The 18771-nt window shown below is 51.0% G+C and overlaps 5 protein-coding genes across 5 annotated transcripts; 3 read left to right on the top strand and 2 right to left on the bottom strand.

Annotated features, from left to right (window-relative positions):
* Window positions 1-399: 399 nt before the first annotated feature.
* C8Q69DRAFT_507228 (G-protein complex gamma subunit GpgA) lies at window positions 400-883 on the bottom strand (the record flags this gene model as incomplete). Its single annotated transcript, XM_028632866.1, has 3 exons — window positions 400-462; window positions 537-594; window positions 729-883. The coding sequence occupies 3 exons, from the start codon at window positions 881-883 to the stop codon at window positions 400-402; spliced, it is 276 nt and encodes a 91-aa protein (XP_028484485.1).
* Window positions 884-2548: 1665 nt separating this feature from the next.
* Window positions 2549-5890, top strand: C8Q69DRAFT_486774 (eukaryotic translation initiation factor 3 subunit A; the record flags this gene model as incomplete). Its single annotated transcript, XM_028631935.1, has 4 exons — window positions 2549-2590; window positions 2668-2892; window positions 2963-5337; window positions 5395-5890. The coding sequence occupies 4 exons, from the start codon at window positions 2549-2551 to the stop codon at window positions 5888-5890; spliced, it is 3138 nt and encodes a 1045-aa protein (XP_028484484.1).
* A 1463-nt stretch (window positions 5891-7353) lies between these two features.
* On the bottom strand, window positions 7354-8981 carry C8Q69DRAFT_271747 (hypothetical protein). The gene is made up of 2 exons (XM_028626799.1): window positions 8118-8981; window positions 7354-8007 (listed from the first exon to the last, which is right to left on the bottom strand). Exons 1-2 carry the CDS (start codon window positions 8813-8815, stop codon window positions 7440-7442), a joined length of 1266 nt encoding a protein of 421 aa, XP_028484483.1. The 5' UTR covers window positions 8816-8981; the 3' UTR covers window positions 7354-7439.
* Window positions 8982-9355: 374 nt separating this feature from the next.
* C8Q69DRAFT_271743 (N-acetyltransferase 5) lies at window positions 9356-10494 on the top strand. The gene is made up of 3 exons (XM_028626798.1): window positions 9356-9676; window positions 9791-10022; window positions 10099-10494. Exons 1-3 carry the CDS (start codon window positions 9508-9510, stop codon window positions 10265-10267), a joined length of 570 nt encoding a protein of 189 aa, XP_028484482.1. The 5' UTR covers window positions 9356-9507; the 3' UTR covers window positions 10268-10494.
* A 4961-nt stretch (window positions 10495-15455) lies between these two features.
* On the top strand, window positions 15456-17180 carry C8Q69DRAFT_271699 (putative peptidase). Its single transcript, XM_028626797.1, has 3 exons — window positions 15456-16160; window positions 16219-16619; window positions 16677-17180. Exons 1-3 carry the CDS (start codon window positions 15607-15609, stop codon window positions 17084-17086), a joined length of 1365 nt encoding a protein of 454 aa, XP_028484481.1. The 5' UTR covers window positions 15456-15606; the 3' UTR covers window positions 17087-17180.
* The last annotated feature ends 1591 nt before the right edge of the window (window positions 17181-18771 follow it).

The raw sequence follows: 18771 nt of genomic DNA, 5'->3' as shown, positions 1-18771 counted from the left end.
GACATCCTCTGGCGCATCGGGCAAAAAGAATTATGAGTTAAAAGTGAAGTCTCGACGGCCGATCTGATCTGGGCGAGACGATATAGGCGATTATCAGTCGGCCCTTTTGGTGGCCTAGGAGCAGTCCAGCGCCCTCCATTGGTGGTGATTAGCGAATTATCCCCGCACCAGACCCTTATCATCGTAGCAACTGGGCGTAGAGTCCGATCCAGGCGTGGTCGGTAGAGGGGGAGGTGGTCGTGATGAGTAAAACGGATGCGAGTAGGCCGAAGAAAGTGGGGTAAGGACGTCATCGCAGTCGGGGGAATATCGGAAAATATGCGAAAAGAAAAGGAGGTGAATGTAGGAGATCGAGTCGATCCGATCGAGCAAATTAAGACGTCGAAAGTCATGAAGCCATTACATGACGGTGCAGCAGCCACCTGACTGTTGAGGAGCATACGGGTCCTCTCGCTTGTCCACCTGAACGAGCAAATCAGCGACTTGTCCTCTATAGAATGTCTCCCCTTGGGAGCGTGGTGAGCTTCTCCACATACCTGACCCCAGACGGATGGCACCATGAAATCTCTCGTGTTGTTGCAGTAGTTGATCAGTCTGCCAGATGAACTCGTCAGTAAAAGGAGACACCCCGTTAGGCAATGGCCAAGGGCCAATTGAGCCTCAATTGGCGACTCCCATCACAGTGGGAGAGCCACAGTTGATTGAGACGGGATACAGGATCGACTTACGAGAGCGCTGCTTCAGACACCTTGACACGAGGCCGATCCAGATCCTCCTTCAGGCGGCTGTTGAGCTCCATGAGACGGCGATACTTCAGATCGGCCATACTCTGCTTCTTGTTGCGGGCATCGCCCCCCGAGCGAATTTCATATGCGGCCGGCATGTTGATGTTCTCACTCTTGTCGTCGTCGGAATCGTCAATTGGAGGGAAATCTGGTCGTCAGGGCGAGAGAGGCTCTGCCAACCAGACGACGCGCCGGATCTCTTGGAAGTGCTGGTCGCCCTGCAACGGGGGTCAGAAACTCGAAGGAGCGGAAAGTAAACGGCCACAGGACGTAGAGACGATGAAGGGAATGATGGAGAGACCGACGACGCTGGAGGGGGGGGAGCGAGAGAGAGAGCGAGGAGGGGGACGAGGCAGAAAGAAGCACGGAGAGGCAGCAAGAGGAGGATGGGAGGGTGAAAGGAGCGACGGTTGGTCCCAGGTGAGAAAGGCTCCCGAGAAGGGCTTTTGGGGGGGGAAAAGACGATGGACCGGGCGTCGGGCCAGTTCCCGGGTCAGGGAGGAGGAGACTCACAGCTAAAGGGGGCAAACGACGATTCCTGGTTTGACTTAGATCTACTAGGAGCAGTCAACGGGCAGCGCAGGTGGGAAACAGAGGAAGTGAGAGTTTAATGATGCTCATACCATATTACAGAGTATTTTAATTTATTATTATTTTATTATTATTGATTATTATTATTGCTCTCACAGCTTCGCACGGGGTTCTGCCCCTGGTTCGCAGGAGAATCCTCGCTAGTGGACTAGCGAGGCCGCCAGGGCCCCGAGCGGCTGGACCCGAACGCTGGCCTGCGCAGTCCGGGAACGACCGGCGACAGCGCCAACTGGAGCAGACGCGCACTCGCAGCCAGTCGGATTGCGTGTGCAGATCCGGGTTGGCGTCCAAAGGACGAGGAGCGTTGGCTGTCATTGTCACGTGAGGACGTGCAAGTGCCATGATATCACGTGATTATATCTGGATTATGTAATATGAATCTGAATCATGTGACTGCGCGAGTGTGCACTCACATGATTTATTCCCCGTGACAGAAACGAGTATCGCGGAAGAATATATCTCCGCCCGACAGGAAAACATGTATTCTTTCAGTCCATCCTAGTTTGGATACTGGATGCATTGATTCTAGTCTCCGGATTTTATAGACGCGCTTTGCATAGAATAAATTGGAAACCCCACAAAATAGGGACTGCTGCTGGATATGAAGGAAGGAAGAACATTTACTGTAGTCACTAGTTAGGTACACCATAACAATGTAGACTACAGTAGTTATCTACAGTATCTACTTCGCACACGAACATGCAGCCATCCTCGATATCCTCGAGCATTATCGCCAAACCCTAATCACATTAAAATTGCATTAACGCCCCAGGCATGCAGGACGCCAGGCGACGATCTCTGCTCTCCAGCTGTCAAGATAAAGCCACCCAGCCCGAGTCGCGGTGAGAGAGAGAGAGAGAGAGAGTCTCTGCGGCTGTCCTCACGTGACCGCAACCCCGGTCGCTTATGCGCTCAAGTGGGCTCCGCTGGCGCCCTTTCGGTTTTTCGTGATTCTCGCACAACGACGCAAACTCCAGTCGTCCCGATCTCCCCCCTCAAATTAAGCCTGGTCTATCGTCGACCTTCGCGCGGCAGCGTCATCTGAACTCATCGCATCGAGTCCAGCTGCCCGCTCTTTTCTCGTCCGTCTCGTCTTGCGTCGAGTCGAGATCGCCCAGTCGCCAGGCCGTTCTTTTCTGTGATCCGCCGACCCAAGGGGCAGCTTGCCCACCATGCCGCCTCCACCCCATATCAAGCCTGAAAATGTCCTCAAGGTAGGTCCTCGTCGTCGTGGCTGCCCCCCATCTTCCACCTTCAAGGCTGAGATACTGACGATGTTGTGTGGGAATAGAGGGCTCAGGAACTCATTGCCGTCGGTCAGGCGCCCGCCGCCTTGACCGTCCTCCACGAGCATGTCACCTCCAAGCGCACCCGGAGCACCCCCATCGCTTCGCTCGAGCCGGTGATGATCCTCTTTGTCGAATTGTGTGTCGATTTGCGCAAGGGAAAGGCGGCCAAGGATGGCTTGTACCAGTACAAGAACATCGCCCAGAACACTAATGTCGGAACGATCGAGGTAGGCAGATAATTTTTTCCTGGCAGCGTTAGATGCGGTGGATGGATGCTGACGATATCATGTTGGATAGACGGTTCTCAAGAAGTTCATCGAGCTCGCGGAGCAGAAGGTTACGGAGGCCCAGGCCAAGGCCGACGAGATCCAGTCCTCGCTGGAGTCCGCGGCTCCTTCGACCAACGTTGAGGACCTCGAGGCCATCGAGACCCCCGAGACTATCCTCCTTGCCACTGTCTCTGGTGAGCAGTCCCGGGATCGTACTGATCGTGCGGTCGTCACTCCGTGGCTCAAGTTCCTGTGGGAGACCTACCGGACGGTGCTCGAGATCCTCAAGAACAATGCGCGCCTCGAGGTCATGTACCAGACCACCGCTCTGCAGGCGTTCCAATTCTGCTTGAAGTACACCCGCAAGACCGAGTTCCGCAGACTGTGCGAGCTTCTCCGCAACCACGTCCAGAATGCCGCCAAGTACTCGGCCCAGATGCACTCCATCAACCTCAGCGACCCGGACACCCTGCAGCGCCACTTGGACACGAGATTCCAGCAGCTGAACGTTGCTGTCGAGTTGGAGCTATGGCAGGAGGCTTTCCGCAGTGTGGAGGATATCCACACCTTGCTCAGCCTGAGCAAGCGTCCGGCCAAGAACGTCATGATGGCTAACTACTACGAGAAGCTGACCCGCATCTTCCTCGTCAGCGAGAACTACCTCTTCCATGCCGCTGCCTGGAGCCGTTACTACAACCTTCTCCGCCAGTCGGCCGCTACTCTGGCCGCTGGTCAGGGCTCCAAGAAGGACAACCCTTCGGTGACGGAGGCCGATATGACCAAGACCGCCTCGTTCGTTCTGCTGTCCGCTCTGGCTATCCCCGTTATCAGCACCTCCCGCTCTCGTGGTGCCCTGGTCGACGTTGATGAGGTGCGCAAGAACAAGAATGCTCGTCTCACCAACCTCCTGGGTATGGCCCAGCACCCCACCAGAGCTGCTCTGTTCAAGGATGCTCTGAACAAGGGTCTCCTGAAGCGCGTCCGCCCTGAGATCCGTGACCTCTACAACATCCTGGAGGTCGACTTCCACCCTCTTTCCATCTGCAAGAAGATCACCCCCATTCTTCAGCAGATTGGTGCGGACCCCGAGATGGAGAAGTATGTCGTGCCTCTGCAGCAGGTTATCCTCACCCGCCTGTTCCAGCAGCTGTCGCAGGTCTACGAAACCGTCGAGCTCAAGTTCGTCTACGAGCTCGCCCAGTTCCCCGAGCCCTTCCAGATCACTCGCTCGATGATCGAGAAGTTCATCATGAACGGCTGCAAGAAGGGTGACCTCGCCATTCGTGTTAACCATGTCTCGGGTGTGCTCACCTTCGACTCTGATATCTTCTCTTCCGCCAAGGCTATCCACTCCGGCAGCGCTGCTGGTTCCGCTGAGAGCGATGTGGGCACCGTTCAGCGCCTACAGAAGACCCCCTCCGAGATTGCCCGTGCCCAGCTTTCGCGGTTGGCCAAGACTCTCCACATTACTTGCATGTACGTCGACCCATCCTACAACGAGGCCCGTGTCCAGGCCAAGCAGCTGGCCCTCGCTCGCGCTCAGGCTGGCGCAGCCAAGGAGCACGAGGAGGCCCTGGCTCGTCGTGTCATCATCGAGAAGAGGAAGGAGGCTGCTACCGACGCCCTCCAGCGGAAGCAGAGGGAAGAGGAGACCCGCAAGCGTATCCGAACTCAGCAGCTCCAGGAGGCTGAGAAGCAGAGACTGCTTGATGAGCAGCGTGAGCGTGAGAAGAAGAGAATCAAGGATGAACAGGACCGTATCCGCCAGCAGGAGCTCAAGAAGCAGCTGGAGGAGTTGAAGAGCGGTGTCAAGGGCATCGATGTCAGCGAGATCGATCTCGAGGATCTCGACACAAACCGCCTCCGCGCACTGAAGCTGCAGCAGCTTGAGAAGGAGAAGAATGAGCTCAATGATCGTATCCGCATCACTGCCAAGCGCATTGATCACCTGGAGAGAGCTTTCCGTCGTGAGGAGCTCAAGCACATTCCCGAGGACTACGAGCAACAGAAGCAGCGAGACTTGGAGATCTACGAGAAGATCAAGGAGCAGACGCTGAAGGAGGCCGAGCAGAAGCACAAGGAAGACGTTGCTCTTAAGCACCGCCTGAGCCGCCTGGTGCCCGTCTTCAACAGCTACCGCAAGGAGCTGAACGAGAAGCGTCACGAGGAGTTCGAGAAGCGTCGCAAGGCCGCTGAGCGCGAATTCGAGCAGAAGAAGAAGCAGCGTGTCAAGGAAGTCCAGGAGCGCAGACGCCGCGAGAGAATGGAGCGTGAGGAGGAGGAGAGACGCCGTCGGGAGGAAGAAGAGCGTATCAAACGTGAGGAGGAGGAGAGACTTGCCAAAGAAGAGGAACAGAGACGTAAGCTGGCCGAGCTCAAGGCGCAGCGTGAGGAGGAGAGAAGGTATAGTCCTATATATATGCCTCCATACTATGAAGATGTTGCTAACCTAACCTCCAGGAAACTCGACGAGATTGCCGCCAAGCAGAGAGAGCGCGAGGAGGAGGCAGAGCGCCGCCGTGCTATGCGCAAGACTGCTCCCGCTCCCGCTGCCGTTGCTGAGCCACCTGTCCGGGCTGAAACCGCCGAGCGTACTGCTCCTCGTCTTAACTTGGCTCCTCGCACTGCTGCTGCTGGAGGACCCAGCTGGAGAGAGCGCCAGGCTGCCAAGGAGGCTGCTGGTGGCGCCCCTGAGGCTCCCAAGGAAGATGTTCCCCCTCTCCGCAGAACTGGTGGCTATGTTCCTCCACACCAGCGTGGTGCCGCTACTAGCGTCACTCCCCGTGATGCATCTCCTGCTAATGGCGGCGCTCCTGAGCGGTACGTCCCTCGCCATATGCGCGAATCGAGCGCTTCGCAGCCCCCCTCCAGGACGCAGACTCCCCCAGCTGCCTCTGGTGATGCGAAGCCCGCCGGCGGGAAGTGGGTGCCGCGGTGGAAGCAACAGCAGAGCTAAATTGGTCGCTGGTGACCGATGTGCTCTTCCGTTCTTCAACCTAGTCCCTTACTTCATTCTTCAATTCCTCGTGTTAGCTGCAGAATTCGCACATGAGTGCATGTCATTCCACCCTGTCGCTTCTGATCTCACAATCTCCCCTAGGAGAAACCTATTGTCGTTCGACAGGGCTGTTCTCTAGAAAGGGGTTCGGTCATTTTCCCCAGTTGTCATTTTGCCGTCCAGGATCTGTCATGTTTCTTTTCCTTTTTTCTCCCTGTCAACATCCTCCCCTACTGAACCATTGGACATGTCCTTTGGCATCCGCTCGATCTCATGATTTCTACGATCACCTGTCCCCTGTACGCTCTGGGGAAGAAAAAAAAGTTTTTCTTATTCTTCCATGAGCCGAAAAAAAATGCGGAAGGGAAGAATGGTCTAAGGTAGTTGCTCGTCTTTCACGTACGGCTACGATTAGTTATGAGCGTAATGAGCATCTATCATCTTCTATTTTCATTCAAGTCATGGTTGTCTACAGGGAAATTTGGTCCGCATTTGTGTAATCCTAAGTATGGTGTCTTTCATTGGGGGTAGATATAAACGTTAGTTTTACTTACATGCACCGGTAGTTTTTCTATTCTTAATGACCCGCGAACTCGCTTCGTGAGTAATATCAAAGTAGAAGCGAGCGATCAACAAACCCCAACGCCTGTACATACGGCTTCCATAGGATTCCTAGGAAAGTAACTAGTTAATTAGTTACTGCGGATGTTTGGATCGACTATCTAGGCCCCAATATCCGATGTCTAATATCGTCTGCAGGGAGCAGGATGTTGGATTTTATGCAGTTCGTAATACCGACTAACTAACTAGTTAACTAATTCATATCTGTGCGTCTGCTTAGAAGGGTGGATTGACCACTTCCTGGCGCGGTACAGTAGTTCGGGTCCAGCGTTTCAGAAAGGGACACTTCGGGAGAGAGAGAGAGAGAGAGAGAGGCTAGTCGCGTTTCCAGAAAGAAATAAAAATAAACATAGGAGTAGATAGACTAGGGGAGTAGTTTTTTACTCGGGATTATGAACTGCATTCTTGACGTAGGAGAATCTTGGTATCTTTTTCTGTCTGGGACGGCTAGCTGGATATCGTTCTATGTACAGTACACGCATGGTTTGGCCGGGGATAAACTCACATGAAACAATGTAGGAGCGGGATAAGGGTAGGGAATCTGAGTCAAGACGAGAAGTTATGTATGTATGTATGTATGAAGAAGAAAACTATTCTACTGCCTTCTAGTCTGAAGAAACGGGGGGATCATTGCGGAGAAGTGGGAAAAAAAAGAAAGAGAAAGCAGAAGAAGGCCGGAATATGGGATGCAGAAGAAACAAGCTCGGTCCTTTAAGGAAAAAATTCATGATCGCCTCTCCAACTCCGGGCATTAGATTTGAAAGAAAGGGTCCAAAGCCACAGGGTAGTCTATATAGCTCGTACGCGTCATTCAAATAGGGAGGAATTATAGAAGGACGGCAGACAAGCTCTGCTTCTGCATGAGGATGGTGAAAAAGTGTAGTAGTTATGCAGCGACTGCGTCGGGGGCTGCTGCACCAAAGAGTTTCTTCCGCCATTCTCCGCAGACTGCTTCAAAGCCGCTGACAACATCCCCGCAGACCTTGCCTGCTTCTCTCTCTCGTAGTCGGCGGTCCCATTGGCCCTTTTCGATCCAGCGCGTGCCTTCTTCCCGTTCTTCCTCCTCACGTCTTAACTCGGCAACGAGCTCCTTGGCAGACCGCAGCCTTCGCGAGGCCGTCGATGTTACCTGTCGTGACTCGTGTAGAGTATCACTTAGACTCCGAAGGCTATAGACAAGCTCAGAGGTCTGGGACAGAAGCGTCTGCAGCGAGACCAACGGGTTGAGGGAGGCAGACTGCGCCGGCGTCGTAGGTCGCGAGCGAGACTGGGCTTGTGGAAAAGGGTAAGGGAGATTGGGTAGCAGCTCTTCATCAATCAGAGGGACGAGAGAATCGATATCCTCCTCTGAGAGGATCGGGAAAGGCGAGAAAAGGAGAGGATGGGTGAGTGTCTGCAGCGTTCGAGTTTGGTGCGTTAGGTGCGAGGTGATCGAAGTATGAGCGGTTATCAGTCTGCGCGAAGCGTTAGTCGTCACAACTCAGATGGACCAAGCGGCAGCATGAACAGGTGGAGTACGTGGGCAAAATGAGGCTTCCAACACAATCATTCTGGATGTACTAACCTTGATGCGCCGTTTTCAATCCCACTCTGACCACCCAGATCCCGGAGACTCTCTATTGCGCGTTTTATGACCCTGTCGTTTTCACTGCCATTATCCTCCGTTCCCCTTCGAGCCAGACTCTCAATGCCAGCCATCCGCGCCTCCAGACTTGGTGATATCTCCGGTGTCTCTTCCAAATCCGAGTCGTTACCGTAGTCAGACCCATCGTATTGTGATTCATGTCGTTTGTGCCGACTGTGGTTATTCTTGGGTTTCCCCCTGCTCGGTTGCAGCATGTCGTCCGGAGAGAGACGGTCTCCCGGTGTGCCCGCACCCGAATCGACGTAGCCTTCCTCCCTGTCACTGTAATCCGCATTATGAGAATCGATCTGTCCGTTCTCCAAGCCCGATGTATCCTCATAACCTCCATCTTCTTCTTCCCATGCATCTGCAAGTTCATCGGCAAGACTCCCCAAACCGCCTCCCGCCTCCGCGGCCGTGAAATCGCCGGACATCCTGTGGGATCCGTTCATCGTCTGCGAGCCTTGCTGTCTGGGAGTGACTGGCGATGGAGGAGCAGATGACCTCGGGGTCCTCGGGGACAGCGGAGGGCTCTGTCCATAGCCATTTGTGGCATATGCGTTTGGGGACGATGCTGAGAGGTCGAGACTCGACGGATGTCTTCGGTGTGTGGCCGCCATCGGAGATGACAAGACCATCGACGTTGCGATGCACTGAACTGGAAAAGCGGCTTTGTAGCTGTGCAGCTCACACCAGTGAATGCAGACAGGTTATATGTTCTAAAAGCTAAAAGGGAAGAAAAAAAGAAAAAGGGTCGTGCGGATGACTTTGGATCTGCCGGTCTGCTGGCACGTCACTACTCCTTAGTCCGCGGTGTTGGCGTCCTCTGTGAAGAGTAGGGGGTTAGAAACGTCAATTAATATGGACTGCTGGCAGCGCTTTTGCCCGCACGCAGACAGATGGACACTGGCACTGAGACCAGATTGTCTGCAGGGGATGGACAAGATAAGATACAGCCCTCGCGGAGAATGTCAACAGCTAGACTGTTCTCCTGTCAACATCGTGCCTTTTTCCCCTTTCCCGTGACCGAAACGTCTTAACGCTCGAGACTTCGGAAACCCCACACAGCGCGAAACATGACATCTGCCGAACTCTTGACGGACAAAGAATAAATAGATCCAAGAAGCAGTCGGTTGTCTCCGTCCATTTGCGCCAGCATTGCGTTTCCTCGTTTTTTTGTTTGTTTTATTTAGATCAACTAGACAAAGGCATTCTTCCATCGTTCGCGTCTGGTTCGTTCCCCTCCTTGCCCGCTTCCGCTTCCGGCGATCAGGCAAAGAATCATTTATCTCTCCCCGCCAATTTCTCAGCCACACCAAGCATATCCACCATGAGCAGCGTACGGCGCATGACGCCAACGGACCTGTTCTCGCTCAATCTGACCAATCTCGATCCTCTGACGGAGAACTATGACCTGGGATTCTACCTGAACTATCTGATGCGATGGCCGTCGCTATTCAACGTGGTTGAGGATCACGATGGCAGTATTGTTGGTTACAGTGCGTCTGCCCATTGAGCCGATTTGATAGTATACATCGGAAGAAAGCTTTACTAGATATTCCGCTTTCTCACTGGTAAACAATCGCATATGCTAACGAGTAGATTCTCACTAGTAATGGGCAAGCTCGAGGAGCAGCCCCCCTCGATGCGACATTCGGAACACTACACTCCCTGGCACGGACACATTACCGTGTTGACAGTTGCGCCAGCATCGCGACGACTAGGCCATGCGCGCCGTCTGACCGAGAGCCTGGAGCGGTCCTCCGATATCAACGATGCGTGGTTCGTGGATCTGTACGTGCGCGCGGGCAACAAGGTCGCAGTAGGAATGTACAAGGGAATGGGGTACGCTATCAATCTAGCACCTAACCACCATAAGAAAATAATCACAGGAGCTAAAAACTACGGGTCTGCAAAACAGATACTCGGTATTCCGACGAGTGGTGAATTACTACAGCGACGACCCGACGGGTCTTTCAGAAGGCGAGGATGCGTTTGATATGAGGAAACCGTGCAGTCGGGATAAGAACTTGCAGCATATTCGCGAGAACGGAGAGCAGTTCCTGGTGAATCCGGAAGATGTCTATTAGCGTTGTCGATATGGGAAAAGATTAAAGCATTAGGAGCATTGGCCTCTGTGATGATGGGATTAATGCCGTGATGCCTGAATGCGTTTCTTTCTAAAATTCTGTCTTAGATTTGCATGCCTTGGAAGAGATGGAATTATCAGTGAAAAGGGGAAGAGAAAAGCGCTTGTTTCATGATATATATACAAGCTTTGTTATAAATAGGATATAATTATTTTCCAGTTCATGCGTAACTGCAGTATCAGCAGAACCGTCCCGAGTACAGTAACCAGGGAAGTATGTATGAACGACGAGAAGTTGAATCGAAAGCCGTACATACCGGAAGACGACGTCCTACCCTCGAGACTTCAGCGACAATGAATAACACTAACGCAAGAACATATTCGAGCACGACATAGCCAAAAGCTACCCATTGCGGTCTACCACACATCAACCAAGACGCCAACGCAAGGATAGAGAGTATGATAGACTAGACCTGTACTCAAAACCGGGTAATAACCTACCTAGTTAGTTTCATCACGTAGAAACACCTCTCTCTATGTAAATCAACCTCACAACACGAAATTCTAGTACGTCTGTCGAATACACATCTTGACGAATCCCATGTATACCGTAATTCCTCTAATCGGAATGGGGAACTAAAAGATATAAGCATGCATATTGTATATAGAAAACGCATATCATCCCCCTCGCCTCTTCGGGCGATGACACCTGCTTGCTGCCTTGAAAAGACAAGTCCTAGCCCAAAAGCACAGAAAGAAAAGCTATTAGATCATAGATAGAGTACGGTACAATTCCAATGAATCATGATGGATCAGAACACGTCTATCTATGTCCCGCTATTTAAAAGAAACTAGTTCATCGAAATATCCCTAGGATTACGTCTCCTCGATTCTCAAGGAAGTAAAAAGAAGACGATCATTACTCACCGCTTCTAAAGGACTCGTCAGTCAGTGTCGGTTCTGTTTTTTTTTTTTTTTTTTTTTTTTTTTTTTTTTTTTTTTTTTTTTTTTTTTTTCTCTTTGCCCTCGCTTAATAACTAATGGAGACTGAGAAGTAATAAGTTAACGAGGGAAGTATCTATCTACCGCAAGTAGATACGTAAACTGGACTACTTAAGTTACGTGACTGCGTCGTAAGGTAGACTCCACGTCCTCCATGTATCTATCCATCAATCCTTCTAACTCCCTACAACATCACAACATCACAACACCGCGTATGACTCATCTACGTACCCACCAAAAATATCAATAATAATAATATCGCAAGCGTACTCGTCATCCCACGTAGACCACGAGATGAAAAACGCAAGCAAGTACTAGTAAAAAATAACTCATTTGCCACCATCTGTTTACCCCTCCCTCCCTTCTCTTATCGTGCGAAGAGGACCAGAAGAAAGGAAAAGAAGAAAATGACACTTTTACTTGATGATTTATTTTACCCGAGAAGAGCAGAGATATGTTAACAGTCAACGTCATCACCCCGCTTCGAATGGGGCCCGCTGATCGAGCTTATGTATGAGCACTCACATTAACTAGCTAGCTAGTTAGCTACTTAGCTAGTTAGTTAGTTAGTTAGTTACTCTGGTTTTAGGTGATTAACTACTACCTAGGTACTGTAGATAGTTAACTACTGTAGTTAGTTAGTTTACTCTAGTCCAGTAAGTATGTATGTACTACTATAGAGGAACTGCTTATGAAGAGGTCGTTATAACTAGTTATAGTTAGACGACTTAGTTACCTTATCTAGAATTCGTATACGAACGTAGAGTAGTGTCTGTTTGGCATCTGACACGGTTAGTGTTTATCGGGGGTATTTATACTAGTGACTAGTTAGTCTATCTAGTGTGGATGGCGATAAGAGTTTGTTTTTTAACTAGTTGATAGAATGAAGAGTAAGGTGTTGTGAAGATATCTGGTGTAAATTACGTATGGCCACATTATGGTATAACTTAGAGGAGATGTTTGGTGTTTCTACTAAGTAAGGAGTAGTTAGTAGGAGATAACTGATGTCACCCGATATAGAAGTATAGTGCTGCACGAGACGACACATGTTATACGAAGATAGATTGTATCCGAGACTGACAAGGGTGTAGCGTATTAAGGATCTAAAGGGTCAAACACATGTATGTTTTATTTATTTATTTTGACCAAAAGCAGAATCAATCGAGTACCAACTAGTTATCACTCTATAGAGCGTTAGTTATTAAGCATCTACGTCGTCCACATGAGCTCTTTCGTCGTTATCGCATGGTAAGCTTTGTTTAACCATATCTCAGTTAACTTAGAATCTAGCAATTAGTTGACTTAATCTCGAATCTTCGATACGTAATGAAGAAGACCCTAGCCTGAAGTAAAGCTGCGACGTTCCAGCTTCTTGAGCTAGTTTTCTAGACTAGAGGTGTCACCTCTAGTCTGGGTTCAAGCAGAGCAATGAGAACTGGTGCTAGGACGAGAATTAACGTTAGCTATGCACATCCGATCTGATTCGTGCGGAAACATGATAAATCTCCTAGAGAATCCAAAGAAGCGGCTAGTTACTTCTGGATTGCACTCGAGAGTACCATATGAATAGTGATACCGTCCCCGCGTTTCATACATCTGCTTGCGTAGAGTCAGCGCACGGGGATAACTTCCCGTGGCCACGTGGATTGCGTCTTCACGGGCCGAAAGGAGCCAACGGGCTAACGTTCCCGTCGCTAGTCCAACTTCCAAGGGAGGACCGAGTTATTTTCATTATTGCTTGGACAAACATGATGATATCTCTCGGCCCCCAATGTCCAAGTCAGATGAGAAGAAAGAGTTTCGATGGTGATCGAGGTTGGTTCAAGACTGTACCAGTAGGTCAGATCGTTTGCAGCTCCTGAGCCATGATCCGCCGCTTATGATGATGATGATGATGATGATGGCCTGATATCATGAAGAAGCTATACCATACGAGAGATGCTCGCACAGGCCACGAGTCTAAGATAATCCCCCGTAGAAGAACCTGTTGTTCTGCCCTGCGTTTAAGCGCAAGATAATAATTACCCACTTCCAGGATTATTTCGAACACCAGGCACGAACCCTTGGGGAAATTGACATGGTTGTTATCCCAAGCCTGCCTGAGATCCGGCGGTGATCTGGGCTGTCGTCAGCCGAGTTGGCGGCCTGAGGCCAGCAACCCCAGGCGCCAAGGCAAATGGCCGGGGCCAGCCTTCGCAGCGGGTCTCCAGGGCTGCCTTGCCAGGTGCCAAGACCGGCTAGGGCTCATCCTTCCCAGCCACGTAATCCGCGCTAGCCTAGTCGGATTCCACGCCAAGCCCTCGATTGCGCGTCTCCGCCACGTCCGCCCGCGATAGACGACCGGATGCAGGTACTGGCGACATGCCGTCTTGGGCTCCGGATTCCCACGGTCGAGGGCGACACGAAACAGGAATTGGCGACTTGGGGGATGTTGACGACGCAACAAGACAGATGATCCAAAAAGAAAAGAGAACAGAAAGATAGAACATAAGCAAGTTCAATGCGATCGATCGAGTCTAGCGCCTATCTAGTAGTAACTCGTCCTGATCATCCTGGGGTTCCACCCCTGAACACCAAATGAATCCTTTGCTGCTCACGGGGCCAGACGGGCGGATCCCCTTCTTCAAGCCCTGCCCAATGAGACCATCTTGCTGGCTGGGCGGCCAGAAAGGGAAAGCGAGTGGACCCGTGCGATCTCCGGCTGTGTCGAATGGGGACGCGCACAGACTGGATGTTGCGGCTCCACCGTGCTCCTCTTGTCGCGTATATACGGAACAAGAACAACGATCGAAGCAGACTTAGCAGAGTAACAATACTGCATTCCCCATTGGCACAGGTGGACGCCCTCCGTACCGGTAGACTAGGTCGCAGAGAAACCCGAGAGTCAAAAGCGTTGAGTAGAGCCGCGTCAATCATTTATTTTATTTTATTTTATTTTTTTTATTTTTTTTCGCGGGGAGGATTCGAGTCGAGTCGAGTCGAGTTATTAGTCAACTGACTAACTGGATGATTACTTATTATTTTTGCATGGCGGTCGGGGAGAACCATGGACAAGAGACCACGACCAAGCAATCCATGTCGTCAAAGCTTGCGTATCCAGCGGCCAAAGGAGGGACTCTCGACAGCCCACGACGGCAGATCTCTATCTTATGAAGAACAATCTGTCGTGATTCCGGAGGAGTAATAATTAATCAAGTAGACTAAAGTTATACTCTGGATACTTCTTTCAGTAAAGAATCATCATCTATCGACAGGCTGCCATAATAATAATCCGAGATGGTGGTGATAAAAAGGTGGAGAGGGATTGGCTTCATCAGCGAATGGCGCCATCCAGTGGAGAGAGGGATCTTCCGACGGGTCAAGCCTGCAGGTAGTAGTTCGTATGGTAGATACAGTTCGTAGAGTAGGTATCTAGTAATAGTAATAATAATATGGGAATCATGGGATGCATCTATCTAGTGACTACTACTAGACTACCAACTGCTGTTGCGTCTTTCCCTGGTAGAGAGCTTAATTATGGTAATTACTAACTAACTAGCAATTGTAGACTAAGTCTGATCTCCAGGGTCCAGAGGACGACTATTTTCTTTCTTATTATAATAATAAATATTATAATTGATATACCCTCAATGTATGTATGGTAAAGAAAAAAGGTCAAATATTGGGAACAGAACAGATCTTGACCGTTTCTGGGCGGGACACACGCGGCATCAGCGGGCGGCGCGGGGCTGTGATTGGGGGAACAGTGGACAGGAGGACGATAGCGACGGAGCGGCTGACGACGCTCGGCCGGGCTTGCGTGGAGGGAAAGCAAAATGGGAAGAAGAAGAACAAAAGAGAAAAAGAGAGAGAGAGAGACAGCAATAATAATATCAACTCTAGTCGATCTATCGACTCTCTTCTGTCTAGCTCTTACTTACTTACTTACTTACTCCCTCTTATTGTTCTTCCCTTTTTTTTTTTTCCTTGCTCCTCCTCTCGTTTTAGAGTATTAGTTCCCTCTCTCTCTCTCTCTCTCTCTCGCGTAAGTTCTTAGTAGTCCTGTCGAGTCCATCCTGTCGCGCTGACGATCTCCCTAGCGCCAAGCGTGGCAACGACTCCGGGCTGTGCTGTGCTCTGCTCTGCTTGCTGCGACCGTCATCTCCTCAACGCAAACCACCGTCTCTCTGTCACTCATCCCCATCTCCCGCCTTTTTTTTCCCTTCCCGACTGTCTTTTCCTCGACAACACTCCATCATCGCAAGTCGGATCCTCCATCGCGTCCATCCTACCTCTGGACTCTCCGTCAACCTGGACGCCCGTCACAGAGGTCAGGCAATTGCTGGTGCTACCCCTGCCATGGCGGACCGCCGTCATCACCACCATCACCATGCCCACCGGGCCCCGACGACCGATGCCTACGATGCGAACGAATTGACCAAGCAATTCGAGCAGTTGATGCGGACGAAGCGCTTCACCAGTCTTCAGGAACAATCTCGAGCCAGATCGCGGACACAGTCGCCCGTGCCCTCATCACACCTGTCGCCCGGACAGCGACCGCCGCACCCGTCCCGGTCACCACCACCGCCTCCCTCTCCCGCCCAGCACGCCTCGTCCACGCCCGCGGAACAACCCTCTCTCCCTCCCTCGTCGCTCAGAAACCTGCCAATTTTCCCCTCACCGCCGCAGGATCCTGCCTCCTTGAAATTCGCGAGTTTGCTCCATGTGTTGTCGGTAACTCCGACTCGATATGAGAACCCCGGCCTGCTGGACGAGGCGTTGTCGGTCATCCCGTTGGACAGACTGTATTCGGACGCGGAGGAGGAAAGCCAGATTTTGCAAGCTCAGGCTGCCAGTGTGGGAGGAAAGCCCGAGTGGGGGTACCAGGATTGTGTGATCAAATCTCTCCTCAGGTTCGTTTTCGCCTGCAGCCAGCCATCCCTTCTGATGATGGATTCTAACGACTCGTAGATGGTTTCGACGATCATTCTTTCAGTTCGTCAACAACCCTCCGTGCCCTCGATGCCTGCGCCCCACCATCGCCCAGGGCATGACACCGCCCACTCCCGACGAGACCGCTCGAAGCGCTAGCAGGGTGGAATTGTACAGATGTTCGGAGCCGAGCTGCGGTGCTTATGAACGGTTTCCCCGATATTCAGACGTGTGGCAGCTGCTGCAGACCCGACGGGGTCGTGTTGGTGAATGGGCCAACTGCTTCAGCATGCTCTGCAGAGCCGTGGGAGCCCGCGTTCGATGGGTGTGGAACTCGGAGGACTACGTCTGGACCGAAGTGTACTCGGAGCACCAGAGGCGATGGGTGCATGTTGATGCTTGTGAGGGAGCCTGGGACCAGCCACGGCTATACACAGAAGGTACTTTAATCCGATTTCTTGTCCGGAGATCTGAACGAATCTAACTAACTGAGCCAGGCTGGGGCCGGAAACTGGCATACTGCATCGCTTTCTCAATTGACGGTGCTACCGATGTTACGCGACGATATGTTCGCAATCACGCCAAACATGGCCTAGATCGGACGCGCGCCCCGGAGGCCGTCGTCCTCTGGGTCATGCACGAAATCAGGAAGAAGCGACGGGAGAACATGGCAAAGTCGGAACAACGACGACTCATGAAGGAGGACGAGCGTGAGGAGAAGGAATTCCGCGCGTACATGGCCTCTGCCCTCGCTGCGGAGTTTACGAATATGCTCCCTCGCGCCCAGTCCGGACGACCGGACGAGCAGAAGACGCCCGTCTCTCGCGAGGAGGCTGCTATGGCCTGGCTCAGAGCAAGACAGCAAGGTGGGCAGCAGGGACCAGATCGAACCGGCGACCATCGATAAAACCATGAGAGCACGTCTCATTCCTGCTGTTCCTTCGCGTCCGCGCGACTTCGCCTCTGATCACCTCATCTACCACCTCTTCATGCCCTTGACAGGATGCATATACCCCTCACGCATTGACCATGACCGGTATGATCAGAATCGGCTGGTCCACGTATATGATGATCTAATTATCGCGGCCGCGACCGATGTTACCCGGCTCCCGATCCACTGGAACTGGACGGTTGGCCTTGTATACACCGATCATTATCTACTTCAGATATACTCGATGGCCAGCGCTCTGCGCTTGGTTGTCCATATGTCGGTTCCGACCAATACATCAGGCACTGCACGTCCGCCACGGAGACCTCGTAATAGCCTTGTGCAGGCTCAGCACAGCGCTTCAATGCTGTCCAGCCTTGCTAGGCACGCAGTCGGGTCTCCGCGCTGCATGCCACTAATCCGAGCATATTTCTGCTACCGTGATTCCATTTGCTTTTTCTCTTTTTTAGCAAGCCATTAGCTCGACGCCTTTTCTCTTTTTCATACTTCTGGACATTATCCAAAACATATTCTACCGTCTTTCCTGTGGATTCATTTTCATTTGTCACTGTCCGGCGTTATTCGGAGCGGGAATTCATGAGGTTAATCTGTGGGTGATCATGTGTCCGGCGGGTTGGTTCTTTTTGGTGACACAGGCGCTTGGCGCATTACTTCGCATTTGCTTTTCTTCTTTGGGAACGAGGGTGTGCGCCGAGGAATAAAAATTGGTGAATACAGATGGTCAATGCCAGGCTGTATGAGAAATGATCTCCGACCCTAGCGTCTTTTGCATGCCATCCATGTTGTTTTACTATGGTTCCCAGATTTTAGACATCCGTCTCTTGGCTACAACATGGTCTGGGTCGTATCAACTGAGGTGTCCTGGTTGCCGAATTCATCTTCCTCATTTCGAAACTTCAGCATTAGGGCCGCGTATATTGGGCATGAGCGGGATTCCGTTATACCATTTTTTTTTTCTCTAGTCTACTAATTTCTCATGGGTACATGCAAGTACCAGTGGATTCATCCACATTTCGAGCATCCATAAAGCCTCGCGTCGCGTGCATCGCTACCAGGACAAGAACCTCCGCTATCTAGACTTGCGTAAGACACTCGTACTTCCCCACTTGTCCGGCAGACTAGAAAATTTAGCAAAGTCGTCTCGGAGAAAAAAAAAAGAAAGGGAGAAAAAGGAACCCTGGAAATCGAGCAGACCATGTATGTAGATCTATTTCGGCGATCCACGGAATAAAGGATCAACGATCCCTGTCATCGGAGGCCTCGGAATCTTACAACCGCTCCCACAGCCAATAGCCCAAGCTAGGGATGGTGAAATATTGAAATGGGGGGTCTATTTCACGAAACGTGAAATTTCGCCCTTTTTTTTCGTTTCAAAATTTAAAACGCATAGACTAATTAGTGGAATACGCTAGTATAAAAGTAGATAGTTAAACAAGAGGTTTAACCAATAGATAAGTGTAAATGCTTATATTGCCCTATTTTTATAATTTAATAAAACTTTTTACCTGATAACTAGGAATTTAAGCAGAAGCTATTGATTTTATATATATTTATATTTATTTTAGATTCTAACTAGTATACTATACCCTAAAACTATTAATAATAGGTAATACTAACTCTTTTAAAAGCAGAGCTTATCTTAC

This window comes from Paecilomyces variotii, assembly GCF_004022145.1.
Source record: "Paecilomyces variotii strain CBS 101075 chromosome Unknown C8Q69scaffold_6, whole genome shotgun sequence".
Taxonomy (NCBI): Eukaryota; Fungi; Ascomycota; class Eurotiomycetes; order Eurotiales; family Thermoascaceae; genus Paecilomyces; species Paecilomyces variotii.
Note: the sequence above shows the minus strand (reverse complement) of the source record. Positions and strands in the feature narration are given on the sequence as shown.